The following is an 18799-nucleotide window of genomic DNA, read 5'->3' as shown; positions in this document are numbered from 1 at the left end:
CCAAAAATTGTTTTGTAAAATTACTTTAAAAAATTAAACTGATTAGACTGATATGTTTTTGTACACACTTATGACAAATCAAAGAATGGAAAAAAAAAAGTATTTTTGAATTGTGTAAACATTAATTATTTCCTAGCTGAGCTCTTTCGGCTTAGAAAGCCATCTTCAGAGCTATGGCCAAATTTTTAAAAAGTATGTACCACTACTAAGGTGAGATCTCATTTAATAGAAAAATACAGAAATTTTCCTTTAAGCTATGTTAAAATTTTTCAATGAAAAAAACACAAAAAAGGCTACACCGGACTCTACAAAAAAACACATTAAAAAATTTTGGTTATGGTACGGGTGTCAGAACTCAACCATTTGTTGGAGTTACTTACTTTATTACTGGACTGAACTTATTACTTTAGTTTTAATGTATAAACAATTAGAATAACTTTTAGTATATCTTTTACTAATAATCAAAGACGCTGAAATGAAGAATATTCTGACCATGTTAAGAGGAAACTAAAAATTCCAGTGTTAACAAATGTTCATGAACTTCAAAATAAGTTACTGTATCCTGTATTCTAGTTGATGGATTGTGATCTTTTTTAATTCGTATGTACTTTTACGTATGTTACATATATGCAACGTTTTAATAATATTAATAAACAAACAATGTAATTTGTTTAAACAGTTAAAAAACTATATTTACCCAAAAAATTCAAATTTTTAAAATAATCAAGCATTTTTTTTTTAGCTCATATTAAACGGAAAAGGTAAGGCAGGGTAGGGTTTCGTAAGGTACCCGTTGAATTATTGTATCCTTATTATTATGTCTTACGTTATAACAAAAAAAACCTATGGGATAAAAAAAATTTTTTAAACTAACTGATGGATCAAGCTGAAATTTTAAGGGTTTGTTAAGCACGACAAGACTTGAGTTCAATCACAAAAGTGTACGTTAATTTTTACAAAAGTTATAAAAAATTAACGATTTTGTCTTCATTTGCTGTTTTTGAAGCAAGGAATTAATGTAAAAAACGGTTCACTAGGCCGTACTGTAGACTAGAGAGGACTTCTGTATCATTTATTTAATATCATTTGATAGTAAATTTAATTATTATATAAGCGAAATAATATGTTTAACGATAATTATTATTCACATTTAAACAGATGATTCAATTTTGTTATTAATCGTATGACATTATGGCTTTTATTAAATTTTAACTATCGTTACGAATCGAATCTTTTAGTGACAAATATTCTTTCAATTTATTATTTCTCATTTAATGTCTATATTTTGTTAGTTATTCTTCAAGCAGTTTTTATTTCATTTGCTTAGAATCGATTCAAGAACCGGTATTCTACGACGCTCTCCGTGACGACGCTATCTCGTGGCGATAGTTCCGTTATGCTCGCCTCTGCATTTTACTGTAGAGAAAAAAAGTAATACAACGCCAGTATAGAAGCTTAGCTTTCAAAAAATTTTCTATTTCTTAACAGATAAAATATTTATATTTAAGTGTAAATAGATACATTTTTAATGGTAAGCAACATTTTGAAATAACCGCATTTTTCGCACTAAGTTGTTAATAATAATTAAAAAAACCACACCGAAATTTCTGCAGAAAACTTATGGGTTTGCTTACTATAGGTATATATTAACGAAAAAAGTCGTCAAATACATGGCTATTTAGATGTCCTGAACCCACTTAAATTATGCTTATTTCGCTGGAGCATAATAGTCAATAATTCAGAAAATCTAGAAAGAATAACGAATAAAATGTTAATAGCCCAGGATACGACGGTAAAAATAGTAGAAAACCTCTGAATTTTTTTATATGCATCGATTTACTTGAAATTTTGACAATACTTAAAAAATAGCTCAAAGATCAAAATCTACAATATGGTAATATCTGCTTTTCCTCTGGGGGTGGTTACCACCCAACTCGGGGGAGGAAAAAGTGTATAAAAAACCATGGTAGTTGCTAGAATAGTGAATTTCAGAGTTTTTTCGAAAAGTCAATATTTTTGGAGTTATTTGTGACTGAAAGTTCACACGAATACCTCCAAAAATTTAGATTACCGTAAACTTAATATTAACAAAATTATGGCTATTCCAAAGTAGATTTTTATTCATCGAATACAAAAATCCAAGTGGAATATACCAATATGATGTGGAATATACGGAAAACGTTAAGTTTTTTATGGAAAACTAATGGAAACTTTTTTAAAGATCTTAAAAAACCTTTAAAATGATTCCTGGTAAAAGTAATTTGCATGAAAATTAAGATAAGTTATAACTGAAAAGTCCGCTTATAATTTTTTGTGAAGTGACAATCTGGTTGAAACCCACCCTGGTTGAAACTATTCGTTGTTCATTCACAATTTACTTCATTTATATACGAACATTACTTTCTTGACGTTATAATAATAGTCTCCCGTTTTATACCGCTCGCGGCTTTGGGAGTATAGCAGGGTAGTCTGCTATATCTAGGGCCTACGGTATACAAGGAAGGTAACATGGCCAGTGCTACGCTTCAACCGCCTATTATTACCCCTGGTTTTACCCAAGGTACTCATTTTATTCAGGCTGAGTCGACCTGGGGCCTATGGACATTTTAAAAATGTCTAGTTGTTCTTGCCGGCGGTAGGATTCGAACTCCGGACCACCAGCATGCGAGGCAAGCATCCTACCGCTTGCGCTACGCAGGCCCCTTTCTTGACGTTTAATTGGTTAAAAAAGTTTAATTTTGAAACAATCCGAGTTTAAAATGAAGACACTAATTTCGAAATTTTTCAAAAATCACCTTTTTCTCAAAACTACTCAACAACTAAAAAAGATACAGAAAAAATATCAGAATACAAAACACAGCTTTTTTATTCAAGATTTTGATTTTTTTATTTGTATAAACTAAAAACCAAACGAGATATGATTGTTTAAAGGTTGTACTTGCATTCGTTTAGCAACATCTCCAAGCCTTTTCGGCACATCCATTTTTAAAACAAAGAGCTTGAAAAAAATTATAAATACCTACACCACTTTGTAGCTTTTAAAATAAACTACAAAGTGGTGTATATTAAATTTTTTTTAAGTCCTTTGTTTAAAAAGGGTTGTGCTGAAAGGGCTTGAAGATGATGCTAAATGCATGCGAATACAACTTTTAAACAATCATATTAGCTCGTTTAATTTTTAGTCTGTAGAAAAAAAAATCAGAATCTGTCTTTTTTTGTATTCTACCATTTTTCTGTATCTTTTTTAGTTGTTGAATTATTTTGAAAAAGGGGGATTTTTGAGAAATTCCCAAAGTCGTGTTTTCACTTTAAACTCTGATTTTTTCAAAATTAAACCTTCTAAATCAGTTAAACTTCCGGTATGTAATTAATGCGTGTACATAAATAAAGTAAATGATAAATGAACAACGAGTAGTTTCAACCAGGGTAGTTTTGGCGGGGGTGAGTTTATTATTATCTGCGTCAAAAAAAAAACAGACTTTATTTTAGTTATAACTTACCTTAATTTCCATGCAAATGACTTTTACCAGTGGACATTTTAAAGTTTTTATATGATCTTTAATAAAGTTTGTATAAGTTTTCTATGAAAAACTTACCGTTTTCCAGTTACTCAACATCATGTTTGGATTTTTGTATTTGTCGAATAAAAGACTACTTTCGAACAGCCATAACTTTGTTAGTATTAAGGTTACGGTAATAATAGAAAACGAATCTGTTTGTGTTATAAATTTTATTTTATATCCAAACAGTTTTCCCGATAAAATCTAAATTTTTGGAGTTATTCGCGGAAAACCGTTTAAAAACATGCTTTTTGACGTGTAGTTTGTGAACTTTCAGTGACGAATAACTACAAAAACATTGAGTTTTCGGAAAAAAATTGAAAAAACAATTTTGTCTAAAAACTTACTATTGTAGCCACTACCATGATTTTTTTTATAAAAATTTTCCATCGCCGAGGTGGGGTGGTAACCACCCCAGTCAAAATTTTAAACAAATCCATGCATATAAAAAGAATTCTGAGCTGAAAACCGTCACATCCTGGACTCTGTGCAGCGGAGGAGATGACTGTCCCCAATAACAAAAAACCAAGTTCATGAAAAGTCTTCTTATCGCCTCCCAATGCATCGTTCACATTTCAACTCAATAGTACAGGACACTGTACATATATACAGTGTGTCCGTAAAGTGGAATAAATTCGATATTTCCTAAATAACAAGCCTTTTAAGAAAATCTAAAACACGTCGATTTTTAAGTTTAATGTTCTACATTTTACAATAAAATTTCATTATACAAGGTGATATGCATTAAGGTGATGACGTCATCAGCTCTTTTTTTAAATGTAACACCCTGTATTTTAGGACATTTTTAGATCGATAAAAATGAGCTTCCAAAAAAGTATAATACTGGGGGTATAACGGATATCATTTGAAAGATATGCACTTAGAAAATTAATTTTTATTGATTTCTACTATTAATAAATTATGAGTAAATTATAATAAATAACTTGAAAATAATCCAGTAATTAATACATGACTTTATTTTAAATGTTCGAATTGTAGCCCTTCTTGTATTTGACAGTAACTTAAACGTTGTACAAATTCTTATAGAACCTTGTTTATGGTCTCTTGAGAAATATTGTTTATTTCTTTAAAAAACCTCCAAGATTATCTATATAAGGATTTTTACAGCTGTCGCCGCCTTCCTTCTTTCAGCCAACGTCTCCAGTCCTTTCTGTTCTGCCATTCTCCATCTCTAATCCACTCTAGTCCACTTCATCCCTCCATGATCTTCGGGGTCTACCTCTTTTCCTCCTTCCTATTGGGCTCAAATCCGAAATCTTTGCTATCCACCTTTGCTATGATCTGTTTAATCCAAGATGCTCCAAGATTAATTCTACTTAAATAACTAAAGTAGGTACGAGATACCCACTTAAAAACAGAAAGTATGCTGGCACGTTTAAATTACCTTCTAAAAAGTAGGGTCCGATGATTATATTTCATACAATGCCAGCCCATACGTTTACCTTTTGCCGATATTGTGTATGATGTTCCCACATTCAGTTGGGGTTTTCTTTTGCCCAGTATCTACAATTCTGACAGTTGACCTCGCCATTTAAAGTAGCCTTATCAGAAAAAATAATATTTTGAACTAAGAGAGGGTTTCGGTGGCAGTTATCCATGATTGTTTCGCAAAATTGTATTCTTTTATCTGGATCATTCTCGTTTAATTCCTGTAGAAGAGTGTATTTAAACGGGTGCCATTTTTCAAGTTTTATTACTTTGTGTGCCGTTGTTTTGCAAACATCGAGATCACGACTAAACATAAGAACAGAAGTGAGCGCATCTTCTTCAAAAGCAAGTAGAACATCTAATGTTGTATCATCATTGACAGAGGAACGACCTGATTTGCGTGCATTTTCAACCGTGACAGTTTCTCGAAATTTCTTTTCAATCTTACTTACTGTTGACTGCGTTATGGGTCTTTCTAGATATTTATCATTAAATAAATTACACACTTTCATCTGAGTTCGCGAGTTGTCTCCATACTCAATCATCATGAGTATTTCAATTCTTTGCTTTACACTCAAATTCATTTCTACTTCAAATTAATTCTAAGCAATAATAAAGAACATTCACGAATTAATATAATTATTATACTACTTAATTGTTATTGAACGTTACTAAAAATAATTATATTTAACTAAAAACTAGTAGTAGGCTACTTTTTTTCAATTGATAATAAATAATTTATTTTCTTAGCGCATATCTTTCAAACTATATATCCATTAGACCCCGAGTATTATACTTTTTTGGAATCAGCTCATTTTTATCGATCTAAAAATGTCATAAAATATAGGATGTTACATTTAAAAAAAAGAGCCGGTGTATCACCTTTTATAACGAAATTTTGTTGTAGAATGTAGAACATTAAACTTAAAAATAAACGTGTTTTAGATTTTTTTAAGGCTTTTTATTTAGAAAATATCGAATTAATTCCTACTTTACGGACACACTGTATATATGTACAGGGTCCTGTGTACTGTACTATTGAGTTGAAACGTGAACGATGAATTGGGAGGCGATAAGAAGACCTAACTCTTCTGAGTTGTATACATATGATCCGATAAGTACTTAGTCTCACCACCCGATGGCGCCACTATCTCAAGAGAACTCTACCATCGTGTAATACATTCCCGAAGATGGCCAATGTCAAAATTTCAGCCAACTGAAATCGTCGGACTCGTAGTTTTGTTTTGACCGCGTGTGAAAGCGACGTGTCCGCAGATTTTAGAAAAATGGAAAAAGAGCAATATCGGTCAGTGATTCGATTCTTGTTTTTGGAAAGGAAATTGCACAGCAGCGAAATCAGAGAGTGCTTGGATGATGTGAACGGTGACTATTCTTCGATGGCAACCGTCAAAAATTCAACAACTGGTTTAACAAATTTTAACTTGGTCGCACATCGGTTTTTGATGAACCACACCTCGGTGCCCCGAAAATGGCTACCACGGACGACAACGTGACAAAAATACAGGATTTCGTATTGGCAAACCGCCAACTGAAGTAGTAGGCACCTTAAAAGACCGCGTATGTCATATAATGCATGAAATTTTGGGCATGAGAAACGACGTGCCGCGTTTGCTCACTTCGGACAACAAGCGCAACCGTGAGACCACTTCAGAGCAGTGTTTGACGTTATTTAAGCGAAATCCGTAACCGTCAACGAAACATGGATCCACTGATACACACCAGAGACCAAGGAACAATCGAAACAGTGGACGGCACCTAGCGAACGTGCTCCGAAGAAGGCGAAGACTGTCCTATAGACCGGAAAGGTGATGGTCACCATTTTCTGAGAATCACAACGAGTGATCTACATCGACTACCTGGGGAAAGGCAAAACGGTCACAGGTCTCTACACAAGGTCACGCCAAATTATTGGGCACATTCGACGGAAGTCATCGCCACCACGGAAGACTACAGACCTCGAGAAAACGTATTTTTCAGACGGGTTAAATACGTTGAGCATTACTGGGACAAGTGTATAGAGCTAAAAGGAGACTATGTTGAGAAATAAATCGCCATTTTTCCAATATTTTCCTTTTTTTTTGGGATAAGTACTTATCGGACCGCTCTAGTACATATGGAAGGATTCTGAAGATCCGATATGTGGATCACATTCCGAATGAAGTGTGATTACGTATTAAGAAGAATAAATTCAACTTTTTGACTTTCTTCATTCTTCGTAATACGAATATCTCGAACATATAAGGGTGGATAAAATATGGCATCTTTCGGTTCACAATATAAGGTGAAATAGAAGGCAAAAGAAATGTGGAAAGTAGATGAATATCTTTGTTGAAAACTCTAAGAGAATGCTATAGTTGCAGTTGAAAACAACTCTTTAGAGCACTTGCTTTGAATGTCAGAGTAGACTTTTTTTAGTATGTCATGATGATTTCCAACCTCCATAACGGAGAAGGCACTTGAAGAAGAAGAATAGGCGTAATGTGTAGGTGGATTGTTGCTTGATCCATAAGTATGCACTTTTTCTTCTAGGGCAGATAATTATAGATATATTCATAAATATAATACATGTTAAAATTTTTCCAAAGGAAGTTGTGTTACACATGAAACGGCTCTAATACGCATTGCGAAATATGTTTGTATTGTTTAGAAAATAAATATTTTGATAATAAAAATATATTATTTACATATGACACTAAAATATGTTTATAAATTTACTATTTAATGAGACCAATAGGGATAGATAATGTGCAAACTTATAATAATAAAAATCAAATAATATAGCTGATAAAATACCAAGCACATACTTAATTATAACTTACCTGGATTTCAAGAAGCAATTCTGTTTTTCTTCTTCTAATTTCTATTAAAATTCTTTGTTGTTCAGGAGTCAAATCTATAAGAGAAAAATTATGTTACCATACAATATTTATACAATAAATCTGACTAAAACAAAAATACCCAACAGAATACGCAGATACGTTGAACTTGAAAGTAAAGTAATTATGCTTTTGTAAATTTTGAATCTGGAATAATGCCAAAGGTCATAGTATGAATAAAAATTATGATATTAGGTTACAAAGCAAAAATAAATGAACATAAAATATGATTTAATTTTAAAACCAATGCAAGTAAAAAGCAATATAAACCTTAACCATGAAAACTCATGGATAGTATCATGATGACTTATGACTTTCCAAGTAGTGCATTAACAAAACACAAAGCAATGCAAAATATACTCGATGACATTAGAAGTGTTACAACTAGAAGGAATAATTTCTTGAACTTAATTTTTTGGCAACAGAAGGACTATAGTACAGTGATGAGTGCCTTAAGAACCGGCAAAATAACGCAAAAGATAGAAAACATATTACGTTATGAAATAAAAAGAGATGAAAGTAGTAGAGGTGGGAAATTATCGATAGAAACCTCTAATTTACATTAAATTGCATTAGAACTATCGATAGTTTCCCACCTTTAGACGTTAGCTTATGAGCTAGTTGACTTCAGTCATAATATTACAAGTATGACTTCGAATATTTACATTTTTTAAATTTCGCATAAAGTAAAAACTGATTGAAGGCAATAAAGTAAATGTAAGTAAACAGTTTAATTAGTAGTAATTTGATAATTAATTCTGTGTTGACGAATACAGAATAACGAGCTATGATAATTCTGTATTGAGATGAGTGTATGCGACGTCTCAAATCATAGTTTATTATTATTCAATACTTTAATTTTGGATAAAAAAATACTCCTACTTAAACTGTTTTTACGTACATTACGTGATACGTATTACTATGACTGAAGTCAACCAACTCATAAGCTAACGTCTAAAGGTGGGAAATTTTCGATAATTCTAATGTAATGTAAAGTAAATTATAGGTTTATATCGATAATTTCTCACCTCTACTACTTTCATCTCTTTTTATTTCACAACGTATTATGTTTTCTATCTTTTGCGTTATTTTGCCGGTTCTTAAGGCACTCATCCCTGTATATTTAATACATGCTATGATAACAATACCAATGTTTTATCTTTTCTACTTTTTGTAAAAATAAAGTTTTATTTTTAATTTTTTTTGTGAAGAGACCGATTTGTGAAAACCGGTTCGTATAGAAATTTTTAGTTATTATTCCTTAGTCTAATTGCATTCAGTGTAAGAAATTGCCTCGAGTTCGAAGTCACCAAAATTAGCACCATATTAGCAATTTTGACAGGGATACAATTATTGCGTATAGAGATATGGGTTTGCCGTATCGCGAAATTGGCCGTCGTGATAATTGTGCGGCAATGACGGTTATGCGTTTCTGTCGTGTGTGGAAAAACGGAAGGTAGAAGTACACGAAGAAGACCAACTGGTTAACCGAGGCGTACCACAGAGCGTCAAGATAGGCGCTTTAGATTACTGGCTCTGCGAGACCGTTTTGCTACTACGCGTCAAACTGCTGACCACTGGTTTGGAGTAGTAGGTAGACCTGTTAGTATGCGTACCAGTGTTGCCAATCGGCGCATAATTATGCGATTTGCGCATAATTTAATTCCCAGCGCATAATTTTCGCATCCTTCATAAAATCGCACAATTTCGCATAATCCAGCTAAGCAAAAGAAAAAGCCAAGGCCAAGCCACAGCTTACAACGTTTATAAGAAGAGTCCGCGTCTTCTTTTTTCCTTTAAAAAAAGATGTTTGTACTGACCTGACATTTTATAGTTATACAGCATTAACTTTAGCAAATAAAAATTACTTTATGGAAGAAAATTTCCATTCTATGGCGGCATTATATCGAAAATAAATTTACAACATGTAAAAATTGATTTTCGGCCACCTGAGTCACCTTCATTAAGAGTGGTTTAGGGTTAACCCGGGAGTGGACGGGTGGTCTGAAAAAGTCACCTGTGGAGTCCATCAGGACCAAAATTTAAATGACTTACAAATTTCAGATAACATTCACATAATGTTTTTAAGTATTTTGTCGGTTTACGTGTCTATTACTTAAGGACCTTATGTTATTCTATTTTTGTTGTTTTATTTTTCAAAAAATATAGGAATTAATCTAAAACCTTTAATTTTCTGCTTTGTTTAACTTTTATTAGCACTTGGTAAACAAATGTTTTCCAAAATTCCTACAGATGTTTTATTAAAATACAAATATTAACCTACACAAATTTGGTTATAACAATAAACAGAAAAATTCTCTGCTCAAAATACAACTTTGAATTTTACTCCAAATTGTTCTCTGTGCATTCAGAGCAACATGCTACAATGTTCTCCATACACAACCAGGACAGACAAAATGTGCAAAAATATCGCGTTTTCTATCTTTTTTAGTATTTGCAATTTCTTTTTTTTATTGGTGGTCATTTCTAATGGGCCTGGTATAGGGGTATTTGATAAGTGTAATGCTGGTTGTTGTACAACTCAAGCTAAATGAGGGTTCAAAGCTTTCCTCATATTTTATTTTGTCATATTCCTAAATCTTTCAAATATTTTTCAGCAATGTTTAAATTCTTCTGAATTGTTTTTTTTATAATTCGAACGAATTGACAGCAGCAACATTCATGAGGCCATAGAATAATACCATAGGTTAACATCTAGAAGTGTATCTAACAAAATTATAGGAATCTCTATTTGCGTACACTATACCGTCGCATTCGAGCCTTTGGACTGGTTTCATTCCGCCCACGACTAGTACTTCCTTTGACTGCGGACCACTGTCATCAACGTTTGAATTGGTGCAGAGAACGGCAGCATTGGGTGGCAGAATGGCGTAATATAGCATTCAGCGATGAATCGCGATTCTGTTTAGGAATGCATGATGTCGTAGGATCGTAAGACGCCGTCGTGGAGAGCGACGAGATCTCGGGTTTGCTGTTGAGAGGCATGTACATAGGACAGTTGATGGTTTGGGGGCTATTGTCTATGGTAGCCGATCACCACTTGTGTTTATTCGAGGCAATATGACAGCTGCGCGTTACGTTGATGATATCATACAAACCACTTTACTGCCTTATCCCGACGGCTGTCGAAACATCCTTTTCATTAAACTATGAACTTTCTCTAAGAAGCTAACGTTAATGTTTTGCCGTGGCCGCCCCGTGCTTCAGATTTAAATCCTATCCAACATTTATGGGATCCACTTTGCACCATCCTCCACAGACTCTGGCACAGTTAATACATGAAGTTCAAGTTGATTGGAACGAGGTGCCACAAGCAGACATCGATCACCTCATTTTGTCAATGCCGAGACGTATACTGGAGTGTATTCAGCTACGAGGTCGCCAAACACATTATTAATTTTTTTTTGATTACTTGTTATTAAAAATTCTTGACAACGTTATCGTTTCATTCTTGATGTAAATCTACCATGTTGCCAAAAAATTAAGTTCAAGAAATTATTCCTTCTGGGTGTAATACTTCTAATGTCATTGAGTATATAATTTGTAGATTTGTTTTCTTATGAAATAAAAAAAAAGTAGGAATATTTGTACTCTCCACTTTAAGAAAATTCCTGGTGTTATAAATTTGTATATTGTAAAATATGTGTGTTCGTACCGCGTGAAAAAAGATGGTGGTGTGTAACTATGTTAAAAGATGTAGGAGGTGGTCAAAAATATTTATTGATTTAATACTGTTGCTATGGAGTTGTGATTGATAAGCGAGAATTCAAATGTGGATATGTAGGTGAAGGAGTAAGATAGTCAATGGTTTAAAAAGGGGAAGAAGAATAATCTGTTCTGGATTTAGTTGCGTCGAAAAGAAACATGGAGAACATTAGGTATAGGGGTCGGACTTGAAGTTTAGGTTAAATAGAAAGAAGAGGGGAAGGATAGAGAGAGGATGATGTATTGAAAAAGAGGTTTTGGAGTGGACTAAGGAAAATGAAAAGTTGACAAAAGAAGAATGATAAATGTAAATTTTAATGTAGAAGTGAATTAAGGATGTGGGTTATGAGAATAGTTGGCGATGGAGTGGGAGGAAGTCTCGATTGAATGAGACATGACGATTAACACAATTTGGACTTTTTTGTTTTTCTTTAATAATTTCAAGGTCTTCGTATAAGTTCTAGTTTGAGAAAGTTTTTTTTGGGGGATATTGTATAAGAAGATATACATCTTCTTTAACAAACTTCTTTAACCAGTATTCGCGACCGATTAAGCATCAGCGCATTTTTCATTTTACTTCTATTTATATATTTTTTCAGGTTCCATAAAAGGTGTTTTTGCACTTCTTTTTGGCTCCCTCTATCTCTTTGGAAATTACAAAAAGTCCCAAAATACTTAGCTAAATTAGGTAACTAAATTTTCCTTATTTAGTCCATAGCATTTCTCTAAGCAAGCCTAGCAAGTCTCTAAGTATTTCCATATCATTTCCGAACTCATCACATGCGATTTCAGTACTTTGATGGCTGCTTGACTACCGGTCATTATGGCAATCTCTTCTCCTCGATATTTTTTCTCCAAGGTTAACTGGGATCACTGGGTTAACTGATATCATTCAATAGTGTCAGTTTCCACTTAAAATTTTTGCAGCACCATCTATTTTTGCTACTGAACTAGTAGTAAATTAATTCACAAAGTTATACTTCTTTTGCATGCCATCTTCTCTGCAATACACACTTCCAGCAAAATTGTAACGTGTCAAAAATACTATACGTTATAACTTGTCAATTTTCGTTTATTTTATTAAATTTTATTAAAAACAGTCTGTACATTACTTCAATTTTTTTAAAAATTTCTTAAGAAGTCATATTGTAGGCCGAGCTAATAAAATTCCCATTAAGACAACCCAAACACATGTTTTTGACTAAGTTGCCGTTGATTTTTGTTTGCAAATATTCAAACTAATCCCTTTAAAAAGCCGCAAAATCCATTTAAAGAATTTAGGGCTTTAGCCCGCGCGCACGTAGACAGTAGTGGTCAGGCGTTTTGAGTTCTGCGTTCTTTGTAGTACTTACGGGTAAACACTGGAGTATTAAATGGAAAAATCTCAAGGATAACTACAATAAGTTCCAGAAAAATTCTCTAACTCAGTCAGAACTACAGTATAAAAAATATAAAAACCGCTCCTGGGCAGATCTAATGAGATTTTTGGACGATTTTAACTTCAGAAGGACAACTGAATCAAATATCAGTATTAGTTAGATTGAAGCAACTATTCGTAGCGATTCTCAGTCGTCAACGACAAAAGAAATCAATTCAAGACTTAGCCAATAGAAAGTCTATGAGACCCTACCAAAATATTGCTTCTTGCATAATGAAAAAACTCCAAGAATGATAAGTGAATGATAGTGAGAAGATACTGGAATACCTAAAAATCAAAAACGTGCAAAAAAAACAAACAACAGTGGATGAGGTTAATCATTTCTTCTAAGGTACGCTCAAAGTTTTAAAAAGTTTCCACCTAGAACGCAAGATCTGCTAAAACTAGATATAGCAAAACAGAATGACGGTTTCGCTAAGTAGAAATCGTTTGATTTCTCTTTTAGATATAGCAACTTTATTTTCTCGGTATGAATTGCAAGCAGCAGAGGATAATAGTGTTTTTATCACTGAAATGACGACACAATTACTATCAACAGATCTTTTCACCAGTACGTCATCTTAACACCAGTCGTCCCGTGTTCCGTCTTTTCAGTTTTGTATATAGTCGCTTAGAGGGCGCCACCATTAAAACCTTTCTCCACAAATGTAACCTCAATATTTTGTTGACATAAATCGAGAGTTTCATTGCGATACAAGCCGTGTAGATACAGTGAATTTTTGAAATTAGCAAGTCGGTCGAAAATGGATCTTAGCCGAAAACATTTTCTAGCAATATTTTTTTACAATTTTCGGAGAGGATTATCCCAACCGCAATGTCTCGCTGAAACGGTTCCTGTGTTTGGGAATAAAGCATCACACTAGTCAACTATTTCCCGCTGGCATTGCAAATTTCAACGTAGTTGCTCCAGTCTCAGCGGCGAATCCAGTCCATGTCCTCCCAAAACAGCAATCACAGTAAAACATTGATGCGGTTCGTCAGCTAATAAAGCATGACCTCGATCCAAACGATCCTACATGAAGAACTGGGTGTTACGCAGTTGGTGTCCCGTTGGATCCCTTATTTGCTGCCAGAAGAGCAAAAAGCGGTTCGCGTCAATTTTCGTCGAAAATCATTGGAACGGTTCAATAAAGGAAGCTCAAAAAACATTTATAGTACTGATAGTGGCGAAGAATCTTGGATTTACTTCTACGAACGGAAAAATAAACGCCAATCCGCTGTGTGGGTGTTTCACGACAAGGAAAAACCAATAAAAATGATCTGTTGTGTCAACAGCTGTGATCGCCAGGTGTCAACTGACTGGAATATCTGTTTTACCTATTGGTTTGAACGTATGCAAAAGTGTATCGATCTTGGTGAGAAATATTTTGAAAAGCAATAAAGTCTATATATTTTTTGTCTTTATGGCTATATTCAAAATTCAAAAAAGACAACCCTCGTATCAGTGACGAAATAAGGAAATAAAATTGAGAAAAAAACAGACTAAAGCCATTGACTGCAGAAGTAAATAAATACAAATCTGATATAGCTTAAAAGGAAACCAAGCAGCTAGGAGAAATTACATTTGAAATAGAAAACTATATTTTCTTTAATAGTGAGGATACAAATAGACAATCAAACTTAGAAAGATTATGTGTTCTAAGAGTGTGAATTTCAAAAGATTTAATTTGTGAACATACATGCATAATCAGAGAAAGAGGATGCAGAAATGAAACAGGAATTTTACAGTGACTGTGTGAAATCCATACACCTATGATAGATAAATATAGTTTGCACCTAACTATTGATAATAGGTCCTTGTAATAGACTTTCTTCTTCTTCTTGTAGTGCCTATCCGTTTCGGATGTTGGCGACCATCATGGCAATCTGTATTTTGTAAACTGTGGCTCTGAAAAAAATTGTGGTTGTTATGTTGAACCATGTACGTAGATTATTCAGCCAGGAAATCCTTCGCCTTCCTGGTCCCCGTTTTCCTTCTATTTTTTTTTCGAAGAATTAATTGCAGCAACCCATATCTTTCGCTGTTCCTCATGATATCACCGAGATATTCAAATTTGGCTGTTTTTATTGTAGTTAACAACTCTTTTCCTTTTTGAATTCTTAATAAAACGTCCTGCTTAGTAATGTGGTCGGTATATGACATCTTCAGGATTCAGGACAATAAAGCCACATTTCGAAAGCCTCAATTCTCTTACAGGTAGCGTCTGTGAGAGTCCACAACTCAACTCCGTACAACAGTATAGGAAAGATATAACATCGTAGTAACCTGATCTTTATGGGTACTGATAAATTGTGGCATTTGAATTGCTTAACCATTTTTTGAAATGCAGATCTTGCTTTCTCTATCCTAGATTTTATTTCCAGCAAATGGTCCCAGTTTTGTTTTGACGTTCGTACCAAGGTAGGTGTATGTTTTTACTCTTTCTATTGGTTTAACATTTCCACTGATTCTTTCAATTTCCTGTTCCTTCTTAGAAATCATCATACATTTTGTTTTCTTAATGTTCAGTGAAAGTCCATATCTCTGACTTAATTCTGTGATTCTATTCATTAACTCCTGGAGAGCTTCATAACTGTCAGCGAATACCACCTTGCCATCCGTGTATCTGATGTTATTGATACATTCCCCGTTAATTCGAATTCCGGCTTCAACGTCTTCTACTGTTTCTTGAAAGATTTCCTCAGAGTATATGTTAAACAGCAAGGGTGATAGTATACATCCCCGTCGGACCCCGCGTTTGATTTTGATATCACGAGATTTTCCTGCCTCTGCCTTTTGTAGAACAATAAACGGTGACTTCAGCCATGATCTTGGTATTAAGGTCGTGGCATATTATCGTGCACGTTGCGTTTCCAGCACATAGCGTTTAGTTTCCGATAAATATAATTTAAATGGTTTTAAATATGAACAACGCACACTCTCCTGAACATAGCATTTCAGACACTTAACGTTTCCCTTCAGTATATTTGAAAACAATATTTTACTCATCCCGATGGCTACGTAACGGGCCGTAACCGGTTGGTAAGGATAATGTGAATTAGATGTCTGTCATTTTCCCCTTGTTTATTTAGGTATGTGTTTGATTTTGATACAGAGTATTTAAAAAAAATAATTTTCGAGGCTATTTTGTCATTTATGCAAGTGTTTTTATTGCTTTGTGACAATTAATCACGGAAGTAATAAACAATTAGGACACTAGCCTTATTTGATAAAATAACTTGATTTTTTAAAATGGTCTGTTGATTTACCAAGTTTTTCTCCATTTGATTAAACTAATCTATCCGGAGTTGTCCCATTAATTTTTTATATTATTGTTCATATTTTACATCGTAACGCCTTTTTATGTTATATTCTTTTAACGTCGACACAGTCCATGAGCATACTAAGCATACAGCTTTATCTTTGACAAAAGTGAAAAAATAATCAAATTTCCACTTTTCTTAAAAATGTGTGTGCTTATCCGCAACCCTCAGTTTTTTTCTTTGCTTTTCTGACATGCTATTAGAGAATAAAAATTTTAAGGTTAAAAAAATTTAATTGATTTTGAATAAAAAACTCTAATATCCCCTTTTTGACAATAATATTGCACTCAGACCTTTCAAGAAATACAATTGCTAGTTAACAAATTACCAGTCTGACTGGATGTGTGATAGACTTGCACCGCAGGACAGCAAGTGCAGATTGGGATTTACAAATAAAAGCTTTTATACCTGATGCCAGCCAAAGTTAGGAGCTCTCTCATGCTTTTGCAGATATACCTACATTTTCCTTTCACTGCCCCTCTAGGTAGTGTGTGTGTTATTCAGTAAAGTTTAAATCTTGAGACTTGGATGTCATGTAAATATAAATTATAACAAACTACATATATAAACATAAAACAAACAACTACATTAATTTATGAATTTTTGATATAATATATTATTATATTATATTAATTCATAATATTAATGTATGTGTTTTTATTTTATATTCGGTTGTATTTTATAACAATATATTGATAGGAGAAAGTCAATAAAATAAATTCAATTTTAGAAATGCTTGGCGAGCCTCATAAACATGTTTAAAGGGTAGCAGACCCCATATGTTGCTCATCCCTAGAATTATAATATTATGAGGGAAGAGTTTACGAGGATAAAAAATTCTTCTTCAGTAATCAATAAAGGTAAATCATTGTCATGGTATAAATGAGCTAAAGATGTAACTAAGCTGTTAAACAAACATTTCAGTACAAACTGGAAGCAAAATCAAGAGCTTCAATTTTATGAGAAAGCTTTAAACAAGAAAGAGCTAAATACACAGAATTTTAATGATCCAATCTGTGAACATACTGAATGTATTTCTAGTGTTCATGTGTAATACACTTAATATAAAATAAAAGCTTTCTTTTAACTGAGCATTTTCATACATATGTTCATATTACCCATATATGTTCTACAATCACATATAGATATTCAGAGACATAAAAGTAAGCAGTTTAGGTGCAAAAACATACATTTTAAATTTTTATTCTTTTTTCTCTAGTTTGTGCCTTATCCTATATTTTAAAAGTTATAACAGGATAGTTTTAATTATTGTTAGAAATTGATAGAAGCAAAAAATCTAAAATATAATATATATAAAAAAGTAAAGTTGTAAATCTTTTTTTTTTTTAATTTACTCAAAATGATAAGTGGAAATGCAGAGTTTTGAATCCAGACCTTTCATAAAAGTATAATATTCTAATTGATATTGATATTATTGTTGTATAACTCAACACTATTTTTTGTGCCCACATGTATGCAATATTGAAAAATATACCTGTACAGAACAGTTTCAAAACTCAAAAGGTAAGCCTTTTTTGGCATTGTTGACTTCAGAGGATATAAGCCTAGTCTAGTTATAAGTTTTCTCAATGTCTCAATACAGTTGGAAAAGGAGTAAATTGAAATAAATTGACAATACTTGAACTGCTATTTTGATATATCCATAATACTGGGTTATGAAAAAAAATATAGACCATGGTATGTTGAAGAGTTGACTAATAGAGCTAAGCAATGATTAAAAGAATAAAAGACATTGAGAGATTGCAATAATTCAAAGAAAGCATAGAACCAATAGAAGCAAACTTTCCTAACCTAGAACCTCATAACAAAATTAGTTTCCTAATATGAGTACACCTGTAAGTTCTACTAATGTCACTACAAAAATATAACCAAAAAGGAGGTTATAAATTTTAAAACAACATTACACATTTTACTCTGAAAATGATAATTTATAGATAGTGTTATTCATCAGGATTATCTATATAAGAAAATAGTTTTTTTTTGTTCTTTCTGTAACATTCAAACAAAAATAGTCATTAGTTACAGAAAAGAAGTTAGTAATATCCTTATTTGGAATTAACTTACTGTGTAAAGCCATATTTTGCCTATATTAGTCAGATACTTCATCACACATATTTAGCACTATCTAAATAATCTTTGATTACAAGATTATCATTTCAGAGATAAAACAGTAAACAATATATAATTCTGAAGTATTCTAAAATGATAAGTTTGGACATACACTCACCAGCTACATTAAAAGTATCCAAATTGTGACCAGGTGTGCCCATTGCACTTAATTACTACAATATTTTCGGATTAAACCATAAATAACAGTCATTATGTTAAAATTGGAAAAAATTAAGAAAAAGTTATTTTGTAAATGGACAGTGACAGTTTATCACCATTTTCGAAACGTCACAACT

General features: G+C 32.9%; 1 protein-coding gene across 5 annotated transcripts in view; it reads right to left on the bottom strand.

Annotated features, from left to right (window-relative positions):
• Positions 1-18799, bottom strand: part of step (cytohesin steppke) — a 199493-nt gene extending 180694 nt beyond the window's left edge. The window contains exons 1-2 of one of the 5 annotated variants that reach the window (XM_072529653.1): positions 18622-18799; positions 7850-7923 (exon numbers count right to left, since the gene is read on the bottom strand). In XM_072529653.1, the coding sequence (XP_072385754.1) occupies positions 7850-7923; positions 18622-18664 (117 nt within the window). In that variant the 5' untranslated portion in view covers positions 18665-18799. Of the gene's footprint in view, positions 1-7849; positions 7924-18458; positions 18570-18621 lie in introns of those variants that run through there. The other 4 variants (XM_072529659.1, XM_072529654.1, XM_072529660.1 and 1 more) reach the window with 4 other exon arrangements.

Source organism: Diabrotica undecimpunctata, chromosome 4 (genome assembly GCF_040954645.1).
Source record: "Diabrotica undecimpunctata isolate CICGRU chromosome 4, icDiaUnde3, whole genome shotgun sequence".
NCBI lineage: Eukaryota > Metazoa > Arthropoda > Insecta > Coleoptera > Chrysomelidae > Diabrotica > Diabrotica undecimpunctata.
The sequence above is the reverse complement of the archived record's forward strand: the minus strand, read 5'-3'. Positions and strand labels throughout refer to the sequence as shown.